Genomic DNA, 15,754 nt, shown 5'->3' on the forward strand with positions numbered 1-15,754 from the left:
ATTTTTATTTTTTACTCTCTTACAACATTGCCATTGCACAGTCAGGGAAACGGGAAGGACACCAGCATGAAATTTTAGGTCTCCAAGTCTATATTATGCTCTCCTTAACGTTCACCAAAGAAACATGAAGCAAATTATACAATAGACTGTCAGAAAAATTACACAGTCACCTGATAGGGAGCCCTCTTTGGAGTACTTCACTTTAAACGTTGGGTGCAAAAGGCACTGTGCCAGGTAGAAGAATGGGGAACACAAATGAGAGGGAGGTGTATTCTGCTCCGGGAAAGTCACAGTCTGTCTCTGAAGGAGAGTACATGCAGTGCCATTAAGGTTCAGGAAGAAAAAACATTGGAATTTCTCCTCAGGTTTTATAATTCGTCCTTTCAAATTTATTTTCTGTGTCTTTTTTATAACATGCATATCTATTAACATACAGTAATACATATATGTAGGTTATCAACAATAGAAGTGTTTTAACTGGTAAAGATGCACAATGAAAAAAGTTTGGAAGCCACTAAGCATGAATGTAGGGAAATACGTCGACCCAAAGACCTTTCAGTGTATGAGAAATGCATTATCATCTGCTAATAAGCCACTCGCAAGAAAGTTCCAACAACGTATTATTTTGCGTTAGCTAATATTTTTCCTTGAACTTTTCTTTATCACCACCTGGAAGTCACATGCCACCTGAGACTGCCGGACAGTGAGCTGTTGTGATACCACATTCCTAGAGTCACCATATTTCATAGTGTAGTTAGAGTATAAATGAGACAATAGGGGGTCTTCTTTCAACCCTACCAAGTAGGACACAGCCAGAAATGACCCCCCCAAACACAGAATACAAGTTTAATCCATCAGTGATTTTATTGTGATCCTCAAATCTATCAATGAAATTTTATATCGGAAAGAGGAAATTTATATGTTCACTTTGCTTTTAATAAAAGTGGAAGAGTATGTCATCTGACACAGGATCAATTTGCATATTGTAAAATAACCACAAATAAAATTTGGGAGGGAATTTATTCCTGCCGTAGACCCAGAATTCCTGAGTAAATTGGATACAAATTAAAATTCCATTGTAGCAGCTGATACACTTCCTCATTAGGAATTGCAGAAGGTTCCTATGCGCATCCTGTGGTTTGCATGAGGTCTTCTGCACTCTGCCAACTTTCAGAAAACATTCTGTCAAATTGCAAAAGAGCTGGTTTTCCGCCAGTGCTCCAAATGGCTGAACTGGTACACTGAAGGCAAGTCCATTGGGAAGCCGAAGTCAACAACTTCTTGCCTCATCTTCAAAAGCAAGCCTCTTCTAGAATAAGAAAAGCCAAAGTTGAAAAAAGAGAAACCAGAAGAGAAGTGAGGAGATGAAGAAGAGGGCAAAACGAGAAGAAAATAAAGGTGCTTTCATATTTTCAGCTGCAACAGTAGCTCCAATTGACTTAATTGCTATTCATCTGAGAAAAAAAAAATCAAGGAAACCAATTGAAAATTATAAAAGAAAATAAAGGTCTGTTTTTGTCTTGAATGTTGAGTTCTGTGTTGTTTTGACTGTTGAGCACAGTGAATCAGATTTATAATGTGACTTTGCTCCTCACCCCCGTCCTTTAACAATAAAAGGACTCTTTGTCTGGTCTTAAAATGTTAAGTAATTGGTGGCATTTTGTGGTAGCCTGGCATCTCAATCCCTCATCCTTTCTCATCCCACTGCTCTGTCTTGTGGTGTTGCATATGTGTATGACGTGTATGGACTGGGGGGAGGGGAGCCTTACTTATCTCTAATAGGAGCCGCACTATTCCCTTAATATATTTGGAAATGTTTCTGTGTTCCGTCTCATTGTGATTCCTTGTTCAAATGTGCTGCCCAAAGATAAATCTATATTCAATTCTTCTTAACAGCTGTCAAACCAGATTCTTCGCAAAATTATGTTGTCCTTTGCTTAAATGCTTTTTCCCCCTTAACAGCAAGAAGGGGGAAAAAAACTTTCCATTTTTATTTATTTAATAGCTGTGTTTGTCACTTTTTAATATGAAATCTTTATTTACCCTTCTTAAAGTAAAACCACATTGAAATTTTACCAAAAAAAAAAATCAGTTCCCTAGCCCAGTATTCCACAAACTTTAAGAACTGGGGAGAAAGAATACTGGGTAAGAATGTTTTTAAAGAAAATATATATGTGCTATAGTATTAGCTACTATGGAAGGTTATTGTATAATAAAAATTTACTCTATAAAATGTAAAAATACTTCTTCCTCCCTTAAATCCTGAAACTCTCATCTGAATCCCTTTTTTTCTTCATATTCTTTCAAAAACTGAAAAACTAATAATACAGTAGGCCACCTGATACATTGACTACTGTAATTCACATAAGTCAGGCCTTCCATCCCCCCTCACCCCAGCTGTACGAAATTACATCTGGCTTTAGATGCACTCTTGCCCTGAGGCAAAAAGAATGAGGACTACTAACTAATTCCTTGGGGTCCTTTCCTGGCCTGTGATTTTATGAAATGGAATTATGCTGTTCAAATATATCCTTGTTTTTACAACTCCCATTTAGTTACTCTGAATGACCTTATGATTTTGTGCCTTCCTGGCTCCAAACTATTCTCAGTCATAATTCCCCATATTACTTTCATCTTGTTCTTAACCCACAAAGCAATTCCCTCCTTTTCGCAGTCCTCCACTCACCCATCCCTCGAAATCCTCTAGGTGTTGCAGACATTCAAGGATGAGCCAACAGAGAATTAAAAAGCTGTTGTTTAAAGGGGCTTTTGTATTTTCATAGTTTTAATTTAGGTACATGATTAGGAAGTTAAAAATTTGTTATAGAGGAATTAATGATAGCATGTGCTGATGATAACAAGGAACTTTCTAATGGAAAGACTCAATAACCATACCTACCATTAGTTGCTAACCTCAGCAGTAGCGCCAAAATTTGAGTATGAAACTGAAATGAAGCTATTTTTTAACCCTAAAGGTGATCCTTTCAAGTTAAGGTACTGTGTTTATGGACTTTGGGGGCACTTTAGGTACACTCTCAAACATTTTTTTTAGAATGCTCCTTTTTAAGGAATACTCACAAATTCATCAACACCTACTGTTAAATACACAGTTGAAATGAACACTGGCAAAATTGGCAGTGTAGAATTCTTGTTAAAATCATGGATTCTGGAGCCAGACTACCCAGTTGCAATTCTGGCTCCACCATTTACACTTCCTAAGTATGTCCTTGAGCAAGGTGTTTCCCTGCTGTAAAATGAAAACCAAATACATCTACTCTCAGTATTGTGAAAATTAAAAGAGATCATGAATGTTAATCATTTACCCTTCTGCCCGGCACATACAAGTGTTAACTAGTATTGTTATCAATTAGCAATTAGAGAGTCCATTTTTTTAACTAGGTCAGCAAACCTAAAATATTCATATGGACCATGGTAGAATGAACAACATTCCATATTTACTCCTTGAGCCAATATAATTAGTATTCCTCAAATAGGATTCTTTGGCTCTCTATTAAAGGAAATGTGATATAGCCCTAATCCTGTCTACCACTCAAAGCAAAATCCGAGTTTATCTTTATCATTGTTGAGAAAGATATGACATCAATATTCAGGCAATTAAAGAAGAAGATGGGAGTTTGATTTATTCAGATAGATCTAAGTTCCTTTCCTGAACCAGTCTCTAATTTTTTTTCTCAAAAATATTTAATTGCAGTATTTTCCTCCCAGATATTACAAATGCTACGTAGCTTCTCTTAGTATGTGCCAGATTTTTCCTTACATTTGCACATAAATATATTCTCATATTTCATTTTAATTAAAGCAATATTTTTAATGGTAATATATGATAATTTACTGTATTTACAATGTGGCAGGCATTACTATGGCAGTCACATGAAACCTAATGATCTTCTATGGTACACTATTGGAAGATTTTTATAATCAAATATACTCCAGTGAATGCCATTCCATCTTATGCAGTCTGGAAAAATGTAAAAACCAGCTGATTCAGTATTGCTAAACCAGGAAAGCTCTATTAATCAGCACTTCTGTGCTTCTCAGTATAATGATAAGGGATATTCACTAATGTGTTAAAATATTAAATTATGTGCAGGATTGTTTCTGTGTTGTGTACCTTTTGTACTCTATCTTTGAACTTAATGGACTCAAGATATGTATGGTGATTTGCTATTAAGAGATATTTTGTTAATCAAACATCTTATTATTTGACCATTTTAAAAATTTTACCCACTATAGCAGCTGTGGGGTTTTTTTTTAATGTAATAGAGTGTTTTCCCAATCATTCATTATTCTGTTTCTCAAATGGTTTGGATTTTTTTTTTAGTAGATTTTTGGAGTATCCGATAAGTGTTCATTACACCAGATTCATTTCTCTCTTTTTTTGCACATTGCAGGTGAAAGTAGGGAAGAAAAGTTAGGAGATTCATTGCAAGATTTATACAGGGCATTGGAGCAAGCCAGTCTGTCACCACTGGGAGAACATCGCATTTCAACCAAGATGGAATACAAGCTATCATTTATAAAGAGATGTAATGACCCTGTGATGAATGAAAAACTACACAGGCTGAGAATTCTCAAAAGCACTTTAAAGGTAAGATATGAAATGGAAAGAGAAATTCCTTTCAAGATATTCATTCTTGAAGTCAGTGGATTACCAGATACTCTAAATGAAGAAATACTAAATGGGGAGGTGGAGTGGACAGCAAGTAAACAGGAAGAACCTGAAACTGAGCTGTTCCTATAGGGTAGTAAGTGCATAAAGAGGAAGTAACCTTAACTTTTCATTATCATATCAAAGCATTGGCTAAATGTTATTTGACTTAATTCTCAGAGAAAACAGGATGTAATTAAATTTTTTTCAAAAATGTGAGGCTGGTGTTATTCCTCGGTCTTTCATTTTCCTAAGATAAATTTGCCATGTAGTTATTAATATAGTTATTAAAAGAACACAGCATGCATGCAGAATGCAATAGTGGGCACTAAAAGGCTTTGAGATATTTGGTGCCTATCTCCTGCAGCACATTTGGAGTGAAGCCACAGTGATTCATGTTCCATATAGAAATTTTATAATTGTTCTGTTTATGCTATCAGTTCCCAGCTCACATGTTACTTTCTTATTCTGCATTTCCGTAAGTGCTTACATTATCTCCAGTCTCTTTATTATACCACCCCCATAGTGGGGAGGAGGTAGTGGAGAGAGAGGAGCAGAGAGGCAGGAAATTGAAGGAGGCAGAAAACAGAGCCCCCTCACTGTGAGTGTATATGAGGGGACAGGGCCTGCTGTACAAAAACTCTCCATAAGCAGGCCTTGCGCCCTTGAAAAATCAAAAACAGAAAAGAACTACCATACAGAGTATGTAGTACAGTAATCTCAGGAAACAAAAGGTCAGAGGGCTCCTTTGGGAAATATTTCACATCCATAGTATACTGCTGAGGTTTTGTGATTTTAAAGCATAGATGAGTACGAAAGAGAGAAACAAAATAGAAAATGCATGATTTGAAAAAGTTTCCAGAAGCAAGCAGCCAAGTTTTCAGAGTAAATTAGCTTTCAGTTGGTATTCATGCAAACACTACTGGAAATCCGTGGGACAACTTAATAGCCTTTTGGTAACTAAGAGCAGAATTTTAAAAAGAGCTATAATATTCATAAGAATAATTCTGCTAACCAGCCCTACTCCAAAGATAACCCCACCCTCCCACCTTATAGAGCACCCCACCCCATTCAGATCCAAACTGTCTAGTTGTGAAAGCAGACAGGCATTTTGAAGCAGTTCGGGCTTACATATTTTAAAGACCTGCTTCTGTCTTTCTTTCTAAGCACCTCACCCCTGTCTTTTACGCTCTGGATTCCCTAAAAATATTTACTTCCAGTAGCAAAGAGTTTGAGCTCCTGCCAGTGTTCAGTTCATTGAGTATTGGTGCATCGCTAGGTATGTGACGCTGTGCTCCACTCTCTGGGGTAAAGATGATGAAAAGTCGGTGTAAAAAAATGCCCCTCATTGATAAAACCAAACTAGGAAACCCTATACTTTTCAGTGTGGGAAATTAACAGAGAATGCAAATCTCCCATTAGGGAAGGATAACTGCCCAAGCAACCTTGGATGTGTGTAGTCCCTAGAATTGTCTCCCATCCAACTACTAACCAGGCCCGACCCTGCTTAGCTTTCGAGATCAGACGAGATTGGGCGCGTTCAGGGTGGTATGGCCATAGACTGTGTAGTCCCTGGAATTGTAACAGACCTGCCTCCCCAAGCACAGGATGACTCCCAACATCCTTGGCTGCAGCCCCATTGTCCCCACCTGGAACTGGAACAACTGCTTAGGCACCTTGCTATCTTTCCTTCCCAGCTCTCCCTACCCACCTCCTGAAGAACATTCCCTAGACTTCCCTATCTCTTCCTTGAGCCCTTAAAAGACAGGCCTTACGGGGTGCCTGGGGGACTTATGGGACGCCTGGCAGGTGCCTGGGTGACTCAGTCGGTTGAGCTTCTGACTTCGGCTCAAATCATGATCTCATGGTTTGTGGGATAGAGCCCCCGGTCCGGCTTTATGCTGACAGCGTGGAGCCTGCTTCGGATTCTCTGTCCCCCTCTCTCTCTGTCCCTACCCTGCTTGTGCTCTCTCCCTCTCTAAAATAAACATTTTCCACTATATGTCAAACTAGAATGTAAATTTTAAAAATAAATAAAATTTAAAACAAATTAGAAAAATATAAATAAAAATAAACATTTTATTTTAAAATTTTTAATGTTTATTTTTGAGAAAGAGAGTTGGGGGGAGCAGAGAGAGAGGGAGACACAGAATCTGAAGCAGCCTCCAGGCTCTGAGCTGTCAGTACAGAGTCCAACCCGGGGCTCGAACTCACTAACCTCAAGATCATGACCTGAGCTGAAGTCCAACACTTTAACCAACTGAGCCACCCAGGTGTTCCAATAAATGCTTGAAAAAAAATTTTTTTAAAGACAAGCCTCAGCTTCTCAGACTGTCTCACTCCCTCATCTTCCATCCCCCTTCCCACCCGGAAGACTCACTTCTCCCACAGGTGATAGCTGTGCTGTACTGAGTTCTCTCATAATGGAGCTCATTCTTCAGCTGAGAACCAGCCCCAGCTGAGAAGGGAGGGCTACTTTGCATCGCAGACCCCCATTGCTACAGGAAAGCAGTCATGATGTTCATACAACAAGAATTATGTATTTGTAGTGACAGAAGGGCCATGCCTTCTCTCATGCAAGGATGAAGAGCTAACCATCTGGCAGGAGAGACAGAACAGTGCAAGACTAACTCAAGACAGAATGTGAGAGAAGTCCACTCAGTGGCACTGATAAAGTGTCAGGAGGACATAAATGAGGGAGAAAACCTTTTTTTCCCATTGTTGAAGGAAAGTTTTAAGAAATGAGAGGCATTTGAACCGGCTCTCAAAGAATGAGGAAGGTTTCCATAGGCAGAGACAGGAAATAAGACTGGCCAAGATTAAAAATTTAACCACACACAGTGGGCAATACAGGCATACCTTGGGTGTAGAAAAAAGTACACTAGGACTTGATTATAAATAGCTGGGTTTGAGCAAACCAGAACTGTGTCATATGGGCTTCTTAATATTTACATATTAACTTTTTATTTTAAACTTGAACAAAAGTCTGTACCCAACTTAACTGTTGAATCCTTTTGCTTTTCAGGCCAGAGAAGGGGAAGTAGCCATTATTGATAAAGTCCTAGACAATCCAGACTTGACATCTAAAGAATTCCAACAATGGAAGCAGATGTACCTCGATCTTTTCTTGGATATCTGTCAAAACACCACCCCAAATGACCCATTAAGTATTTCTTCTGAAGTAGATGTAATCACTTCCTCTCTCGCACACACTCACTCATACATTGAAACTCATGTGTAAGTGTATTCTGCCCTCTGGCCATCTGGTACCTTTTGGTACTTTGAATAAGTATATGAGGTAGTTTTATATCAGTGTGTGGGACACTTGACAAGCTATACTTTAATGTTACCAAACTACATGAAACAAACCATATATGGTCATTATACCACTGTCTTTAATGAGCATTTGTATATTTTATATGCAATTAGTGCTCAGCTTATGTTTACCATGTGCAAAATCAACTGTCTTCAATGACTTAAAATTAACTTTTGCAAATAACTCTGAAGACAGGTGGTCTTCAAGTAGTAAAACCACAAAAAGGCAGTTTTCTATATAAGGTCATCTTTTCTCCCTTTAAGTTAATTTTATATAAACAAGACTTCAAAAGTAAATCACACTTTTTCAGGTGCAGACATCCTTGTGGGTGGGAAAGAATTTAAACCTTTTTTATATTTATTAAAATGTTCTAAGAATTTTCTTAAACATTGCACAAAGTTTAATGCTGTAGTTTTATTTTTGTGAAATGTAGATGTGCATACAAGAGTTAAGCAAAATAGAAGAGCATCAACATAAGAAAAGTTCAGGTATCTAATATTCGTCTTAATAGTCTATTAACTTGTGAAAGCTGGTTAATGGAAGTATTATTCCAAATCTATGGGGACACTTAATGGTGTATCAGGGCAAAGCTTTGTAAGATGTTTTTGTAACTAAGACCAAAATTGAAGATAGAGCTGCTTTATTTTCTTGGTTTAAATCTTCCTTTATTTTTGTAGTGATGAAATGCTGATTGTGTACAGAGGAATTTGAGAGTGGATTTTTTTAAAACACAGCTAATTCACCCAGAAAGGCAGCTAAGATATGTATGTATGTATATATATATATATATATATATATATATATATATATATATATATATATATAATTTTAGCCCAAACTCATGTTTTTAAACTCCAGCTCCTAAAAAACAAGGTATAAACTGAAATGACTCAACTTTCCAGTTATTTTTCCAATTTTCCCCCTAGTCCATTAATTAAACTTACATAATTATACTTCAAGCAGGGGAGTAAAATATGTTTAGTTACAGGCTGGTGTGTGTTCTAATATGAAAACAATGTTGAAAAATAAAAATGTGCCTCTCTCCTGAGGAGCAAGAGGATGATGGTCATTCAGAGATATATTACAATGAATTACATGAGAGAAAGAATTTATAGAGGTTCTTCCTAGCTTCATGAATTGTTCTGTAGAGTGGATGAAGTCTACGAAAAAGTACTCTTCACATATTTCCATTTATAAGTATCTCATTTTTGAAAGTGATCACAGCATGATAATGACTGTGCTGCTTTTTAGTGTCTGGCTGCATAACGTACAAGTCACAATTTGCTGTTTTTTTAGGAGGAGGAAGGGGCCCTCCTTTACTATTCTATATCCTAAATCTACTTCTAATCAGCTTTATACTGTTGCCTGTACAGCTCAGTGAATGTACTTTCATCTCTAAGAGTTCAGATATATGCCAGTGAATATTTTTTGCTGTAGGGGAGGAAGTAAAAACTCCACAGCAGGGATCATTTTCTTTGCTTTTGAAATCAACATTGAATCACTATCGTTTTGCAGACTTTGCACACTGTACAGGAGAGTGGCCTTTCTACAGCACATTTTCAGTAATCCTATATTTAGTCAAAATGGATGAGAAATCATGTATTAATGTTTGTATGGAATTTGGGGTCTAGTGTAATATTTTTATCATTTAAAAAAACTATTTGTAAAAACATTTATTTACTGCATGGATATTGACGTACATTAAATTTGTGGAATTTTGTATATGTAAAAAAACAAAAACCTCTTGTCCTAAAATGAAGTGTGCTTGTTACAGGTGTTTAGACTTGTTGATGTTTACTAGACCAAATGTGTACATTCACTTAAAAATATCTGTACCTGATGGATGTGTCATGGATACAGCAGCAAGGTTGTACCCTGTAAACAACGAGCAGTTGATGGAAAGACTAGTTGTGTTGCTACTAAGCAGCTTTTACCTTTGTAAAGTCAGCTCTGTTGTTTTAAATGGTAAAAATTAAACTAATGAATTTTAAAAGACTCGTGACTAGCTTAGCATGAAAGAGACCTTTTAACACTATATTTATCTGTACATTTTATTGCATTAGTTTCAAATCTAGGAGAGAGGCAGCACTGTAAACTGAAGTGAAATAAATTTAGCTCTTAATGAATCCTTACAAAGCACCTACTTTATTCATGCAGAGTTCCTCACCACATTTCTTTGAGACCTAATCACAGAGCCATCTTCCCCCTACCCCCTTCCCTAGTTACCAGTTCTAACTTTGCCATTCCACTGGTGGTATAAGCCAGAAGCAGCAGCTGTTCAGTGTATGCAAGTATGTTTTCTGAGACCCTGCAAAATCAAGCTGGTTTCCCACTTAACTGCCACAAACTTGAAAATTTCACATACTCCTCTTTCCTTCCTCTGTTGATTCTTGGGAAGTTGGGGGGGGTGCACCACCAAAAATAAGTTATTGTTTTTGGGGGTTGTTTGTTTTTTTTTACAAATATAACCTATGGCATGTCTGCAGAATGAATATTTAAAAATGAAAGAAACAGGTTTGGGTTTTGCTAGATGTGCTGCTTAACCAAAAGAGCCTGATTATTATGGCTAAGGACTGCTGAAATAAAACCAATGAATGGCCTAAAGCCAAGGCAAAAGCAGGCTAGGGATTAAGGATGAGGGACACAAAAACTTAACCTAGTATACTTTTTCCAAAAACAAGTGCTTTCCTAGAGATTTTTTTTTTCTCTCTCAGTTCTACATTTACATTAAACCAACAGAACAGAACTATAAACATGGTTCTGGATCATAAAATCATAGCTCTCCTTACAGTGATTTCATGCTATTTAATGAAGGCACTTTCCCTTCACTATTTATTCAGATAATGCCATATTTTCGGACTATTTATTACAGCTTTTATAGCTAACAATTTTCTGGGTTTTGTATATAATTTCTTGTACATTTTTGGCCTTGTTTGGCACAAGTAATCAGTCTAGCACCTAAGGAAACACTTTAAGAGGGAAAACAGGGTCATATCTTCTTTGCAAAAGTCCATCTCTAGTCCAGCGTGAGTCTTCCTAGACTTCCAGCTCACTGAAGCAGATACATATATCCTTCTGTTTTGATTCATCCTGTCTCCCATTCTCAGCTTAAGGGGAAATGTTCCTGTTGGGCCAAGCCCTTGTTTGCATATTTAAACTTCAGAAGCCGCCCTGCTCCCAGAGTCCCATTCTTAGGAAAAGCCCACGTATTACTCTGTAAACCTGCTCAAGCGCGACTTTTTCTCCCCTGTCGCCCGGAGACTGCACTAACCCATTAAGCCCAGCATTAAATCTGGCGTTTCTCCGAACCCTCCCTCCCTCTCCTCATCCCCACCCTCAGCCAGCTGCAGCACTGCACACTGGAGGCCGTTCCAGGCCCAGGGTAGCGCGCAGCCAATGTCCTCCCAGCGGTCCAGGTCGAGGTCGTAGCCCACCACGTTGCGGGTAGACACCTGCCGCGAATCCCGCCACTTGAGGCCGCCCAGCAGCAGCGCCGTCTCCTCCACAACGGCCAGCCCATAGCAGAAGCGATCATAAGGTAGCGGCCGCAGTCGAGTCCACTGGTCCGTGCCGGGCTCGTAGCGTTCGATCTCAGAGAAGGGCTCATAGCGCCCCAGAAAGGCGAACACCGCGCCTCGCAGCACAGCCATGTGGTGCCCGAAGCGGGCAGTGCTCATGGGCGCCCTCTTGCTCCACGCTCGCTCCCCAGGGCCCAAGGTGTACATGTCCCGGAGGCTGCTCGAGCTGCCCTCGCCTCTCCCCGCCTTACCCCCAGAGATGTACACGATGCCGCGGTCCCCGATGGCCCCCGCGTGGCCATACAACGCCCGCGGCAGCGCCCCGGCAGCCGTCCAGCGGTCCCGGCGCAGGTCGTACATCTCTACCGACGCCAGCGCCTCGCCGTCGGCGCCCAGACCCCCGACGGCCAGGAGCGCCTCGCCCACCGCGCCGCACCAGAAGTGGGCCCGCGCTTCTCGCATAGCGGGCACCGCCGTCCAAGCGTGGAAGCGCGGGTCATAACGGTGCACTTGGGCCGTGACGGCCCGCTGTCCGCCTGCCAGGGGTGAGGAAGCGCCATCCGAAGGGCTCTCCCCGCCCAGGACGAACAGGAAATTGCCTGCGGTGCACACGCTGTGCCCCAGTAGCGGTGCAGGCAGCCGCGTGAGACTGCGCCAGCGGTGGTTGTACACGTCGAAAGCCACCACGTCTTGGGTGAGCTCCCAATCCTCCTCCTCTTCTTCCAACTCACCTTCCTCCTCCTCCCCCTCCTCCTCCTCGGGCTCCGCCATGGCGCCCCTGCCCCTGGCTACTGGCGGTGGGGCCGCGACCTCCTCGGTCACCGCCTCCCGCGCCCTGCGCCCTCCGACCAACAAGATGCGAGTTTGGGGGCTCCGGACGCTGGTCTGCTCGCCCTGCACAAGAGGCTGGCGGGAGGGCGCAGTGTGGTAGTTGAGGGCCTGGATAATGAGGCCCTTAACCCGGGCGGGCAGCACGAGGCCAGAGCCCGAGTACACGCGCCGCAGCACGTCTGCAGGTACTAGGCCGAAGCGAACGCGCTCAAGCAGCGAGGTGCAGTGGGCCAGGCGTTCGGCCTCAGGCTCCTGCCGCAGCCAGGCCAACGCCAGACCCAGCAGCCAGGTCTCAGGCACCCGCGCCACGTCGGGGGCACCCAACACAGCCTTCAGCGACGTGGGGTTCAGCTCCAGCAGCCCCGCGGGGCCCGCGCCCCGCACCAGCAGCTCCCGCAGGTGGCGCACGATGCAGCGCTCGGCCTCGCCTAACGTGTGCGCCAGGCCGAAGCGCGCCGCCACGTTGGCGGCGAAGCAAGAGTTCTCTGGAGCCAGCTGGCGCTCCAGGTAGCGACCGCACAGCCCCAGTGCTTCGGTGACTTGCAGATAGCTGGCGGCCTCGAGCGTGTCCTCCACCGTGTCCATGGAGAGCGGCAGCCAGGCGGTGTAGATGAAGTCCAGCAGGCGCTGCAGGCCGGCCGCCGACGGCACGTGCAGGTGGATCACGCGCGCCCTGGATTCCCGGGTGTGGCTCTTGAACAGGGCCCTGAAGTAGTCGCTGGAACACGCGAGAAGCGACCTATGGGCCGGGAACTCGCTGCCCTCGGCCTCCAGCGTCACATCGCACAGGAAGCCCTCCGCGCGCAGGGCCTGGTAGCCGGTGAGCAGTGCACCGCCATGAGCTTTACAGTAAGATAGAAAGTAACTCATGATGTCCAGGGTGGAAAGCGGCCTGGCCGGGGCTGGGGGCCGCCGGGCACGGCCAGAGTCATCTCGGGGCACCGCGCCCCTGGGTCCCCCACGCGAGCCGCAGAGCCCCTAGCAGGGGCCCATTTTTGCCTGCTCAGCTTAAAGCCCAGGGCTCCTTCATCCAGGCCTGCAGATAGCCCTGTATCCCTCTCAGAGCAAACCCGGTCGGGGAACGGTTTCCATAAGCTCCTAGTAGCAAAGGGCACGGAGTTTGGATTCTTCCGGAGGGTGCAGGATTTGGTTCCGGCGTCTGCCGAGGCTGCCAGCACGTTGCCCGAAGCCCCCTCCCCGGCCCAGTTTGGGAAGCCCACACCTGCGCGCCAGGGGCCGCAGTGGCCACACACCATCACCTGGAAGGGCCGAGCTGAGGGTGGACTGACTCGGGGTGGGGGTTGCTGGATCTCCGACGGCGCAGATGCAAGGATGTGGCCCGCCTCGGGCGTCCCGGGAGTGCGGAACGAGGGCTCTGGCCTCCCGGGGGTGGACGAGGAGGACGGATTCTGCGGGCACCCGCGAGGGCCGGGGACAACTGGGTACGGGGCGGAGAGGGGGGTGAACTTGTTCCGCGCGGAGGATCAAATCAAAGCCTGGGGGATTAAGAAGGGGGGGCGCAGGTCAGCGCGGCGCGTCGGAGGCATGATTGGGCGCCGTACATAACATGCCGGTAGCTCACAGCGACAGGAATAGCGCGCGGCCTCGGCCTCCCCGGCGTGCCCCGCCCCGCGCTCCGGGCTGCTGGCGGCGAACCCAGGGCCGGGGCGCTGGAGGAAGCGGCCCGGGACTGGGACTTGACTCCGGTGACCCGACCAGCCGCCGGTCACCAGGGGGTCTCGGGAACTCGGCTAGGGCTGTGGGAAGCGTTCACTGGAGGTGCGCCAGTCTCCCGGGACGCTGTACCTGGTGGTGTCTGGGGGAGAGGCGGCTGGCTGGGTCGGAGGAATGTCGACCCCCTGGTGCCCTTGCGCCTGGGAAAGAAGCCCCCTGGCTCGAAACTTTCTGCTTTGGGAAGGCCCTAATTAATCTGGCGGGGGCGGGGATTAAGCGGCGATTTTGCGCGCTGACACCCAGGAGGCCGCTGAGTTGAGAGCTACTAGCGGGAACCACGCCCGGGGGAATCTGGGGCTCCCTGCCAGGGGCGCTTCGTTACACGCCCCTCACCTGGACTCACCCTTTCGAGATGCTGGGCCTACTCTGCGCCCTTCCCGAGGCGGCCCGCGTCTCCCGGGCTGGCTCGTCTCACATTCTGCGTTGCGGAATTTGCTCCTACCCCCGCTCCCTGACTCCAGCTGAGTTCTCCCTTCCTGTTCTTGGACCCAACCCAACCCATCCCTTGGCAAAGTGGACAAGAAGATTGCAGGTGACTTGGATTTTCTGCCTTTGAATGACCACTTCCTTTAAGAAAGTGATTCATTCCAGTTTCTCTCCCTGACTTTCCAGACTCTGATCTGATTACTGCCTGCTACATCTTCAACGCTGTGACGAGATAATGGGCAGTAAGGAAGGTCACAAAGTTCCGTAGAGGCTAGAGTTTCATAGGGCCCCATTTCATGAAGTTATTTATAAGATGCACCCAGCACAGAAATGGTGACTAAAACCACCCAATCTTGAGACATTAGGAAGCATTTCTCCATCTCCTCCATCCTCCTCTTAAATAACTAAATGATTAATATAACTATTCTTTCTTGCCAATTTGGAGCTTCTGTGTTTTGCTTTCATCTAGAATTGATTTTTCTGTTTTCTAATGCAACCCCTCTGGCAATCTGTTCTAAGTGAACCTTTTGAGAGCATCTGAAATAACTTGCATTTCTGACAGTTGGGATTGTGTTTCATAAAAAAGAAGAAAAACTGTCGAATGAAGGATTAAAATGAATCATTTTCTTCCTCTTATGCCATTGTACTTACAACGTTTCCAATTAGAATTCTTGAAGTGCAAAAAAATATTAGTAAAATGATCCTGCTTTCTTTGTCAGAGATGGAACTGCATTATAACTTAAATTAGCCAAATTATAAAATTCAGGCAGAGGCTCAAGTTAAGGGCTTACTTAAACTCCAGAGGCTAAAAATACTCCAATTTGAATTCCTAATGTTAAAACTACAGATGGATTCAGGCAGGGTGCTGGGTGTTTTGGGGTTTTTTTTTTTAAGTACTAAAATTTCTTAGTTCAAAAATAAGATACCAGTTTGGTTCAGTGTGCACAAATCTGAATGGTGAAATTAAATGGACTTAATAGAAATTTGGTAGAAGGGATATTATAGATCATTTAACCAAACTCTCCTTTTCCTCTGCAACTTCTTGTTTTTCTTTTCAAACAAATGTAGCAAATGAGCCCCAGAGAGAGTACAGTTTGTCTGGGTGACTAGGATATTGAGTTACAGAGTCTGGATGAGAATCCAGGGCTCTCTCCCCACTATATTATGTGACCTCTGTATGATAAAAATAAAATAGTGCAACACAAAGATTACTGAAACCAAATTTCAGAATAGTAAAGTTTAAATACAATTTTTAAACAC

General features: G+C 43.7%; 2 protein-coding genes across 7 annotated transcripts in view; one reads left to right on the plus strand and one right to left on the minus strand.

Annotated features, from left to right (window-relative positions):
• Positions 1-8,756, plus strand: part of CNKSR2 (connector enhancer of kinase suppressor of Ras 2) — a 294,573-nt gene extending 285,817 nt beyond the window's left edge. For all 5 annotated transcript variants that reach the window (XM_011291630.4, XM_045051167.1, XM_045051168.1 and 2 more), the window contains 2 exons: positions 4,413-4,609; positions 7,695-8,756. In XM_011291630.4, coding sequence (XP_011289932.1) covers positions 4,413-4,609; positions 7,695-7,910 — 413 coding nt within the window. In that variant the 3' untranslated portion in view covers positions 7,911-8,756. The remainder of the gene's footprint in view (positions 1-4,412; positions 4,610-7,694) is intronic.
• On the minus strand, positions 846-14,713 carry KLHL34 (kelch like family member 34). Of its 2 annotated transcripts, none has more exons than XR_006593309.1 (2): positions 14,412-14,713; positions 846-1,309 (listed from the first exon to the last, which is right to left on the minus strand). XR_006593309.1 is itself a non-coding variant. In XM_011291629.4 (2 exons), the coding sequence occupies exon 2, from the start codon at positions 13,202-13,204 to the stop codon at positions 11,252-11,254; it is 1,953 nt and encodes a 650-aa protein (XP_011289931.1). In that variant the 5' UTR covers positions 13,205-13,830; positions 14,412-14,701; the 3' UTR covers positions 8,801-11,251. The 2 variants fall into 2 exon arrangements, 1 of the variants encoding a protein (XP_011289931.1); XM_011291629.4 differs by lacking the exon at positions 846-1,309 and adding an exon at positions 8,801-13,830 and having other exon boundaries at positions 14,412-14,701.
• Between the last annotated feature and the right edge of the window lie 1,041 nt (positions 14,714-15,754).

The sequence above is a fragment of the Felis catus genome, chromosome X (genome assembly GCF_018350175.1).
Source record: "Felis catus isolate Fca126 chromosome X, F.catus_Fca126_mat1.0, whole genome shotgun sequence".
Lineage (NCBI taxonomy): Eukaryota > Metazoa > Chordata > Mammalia > Carnivora > Felidae > Felis > Felis catus.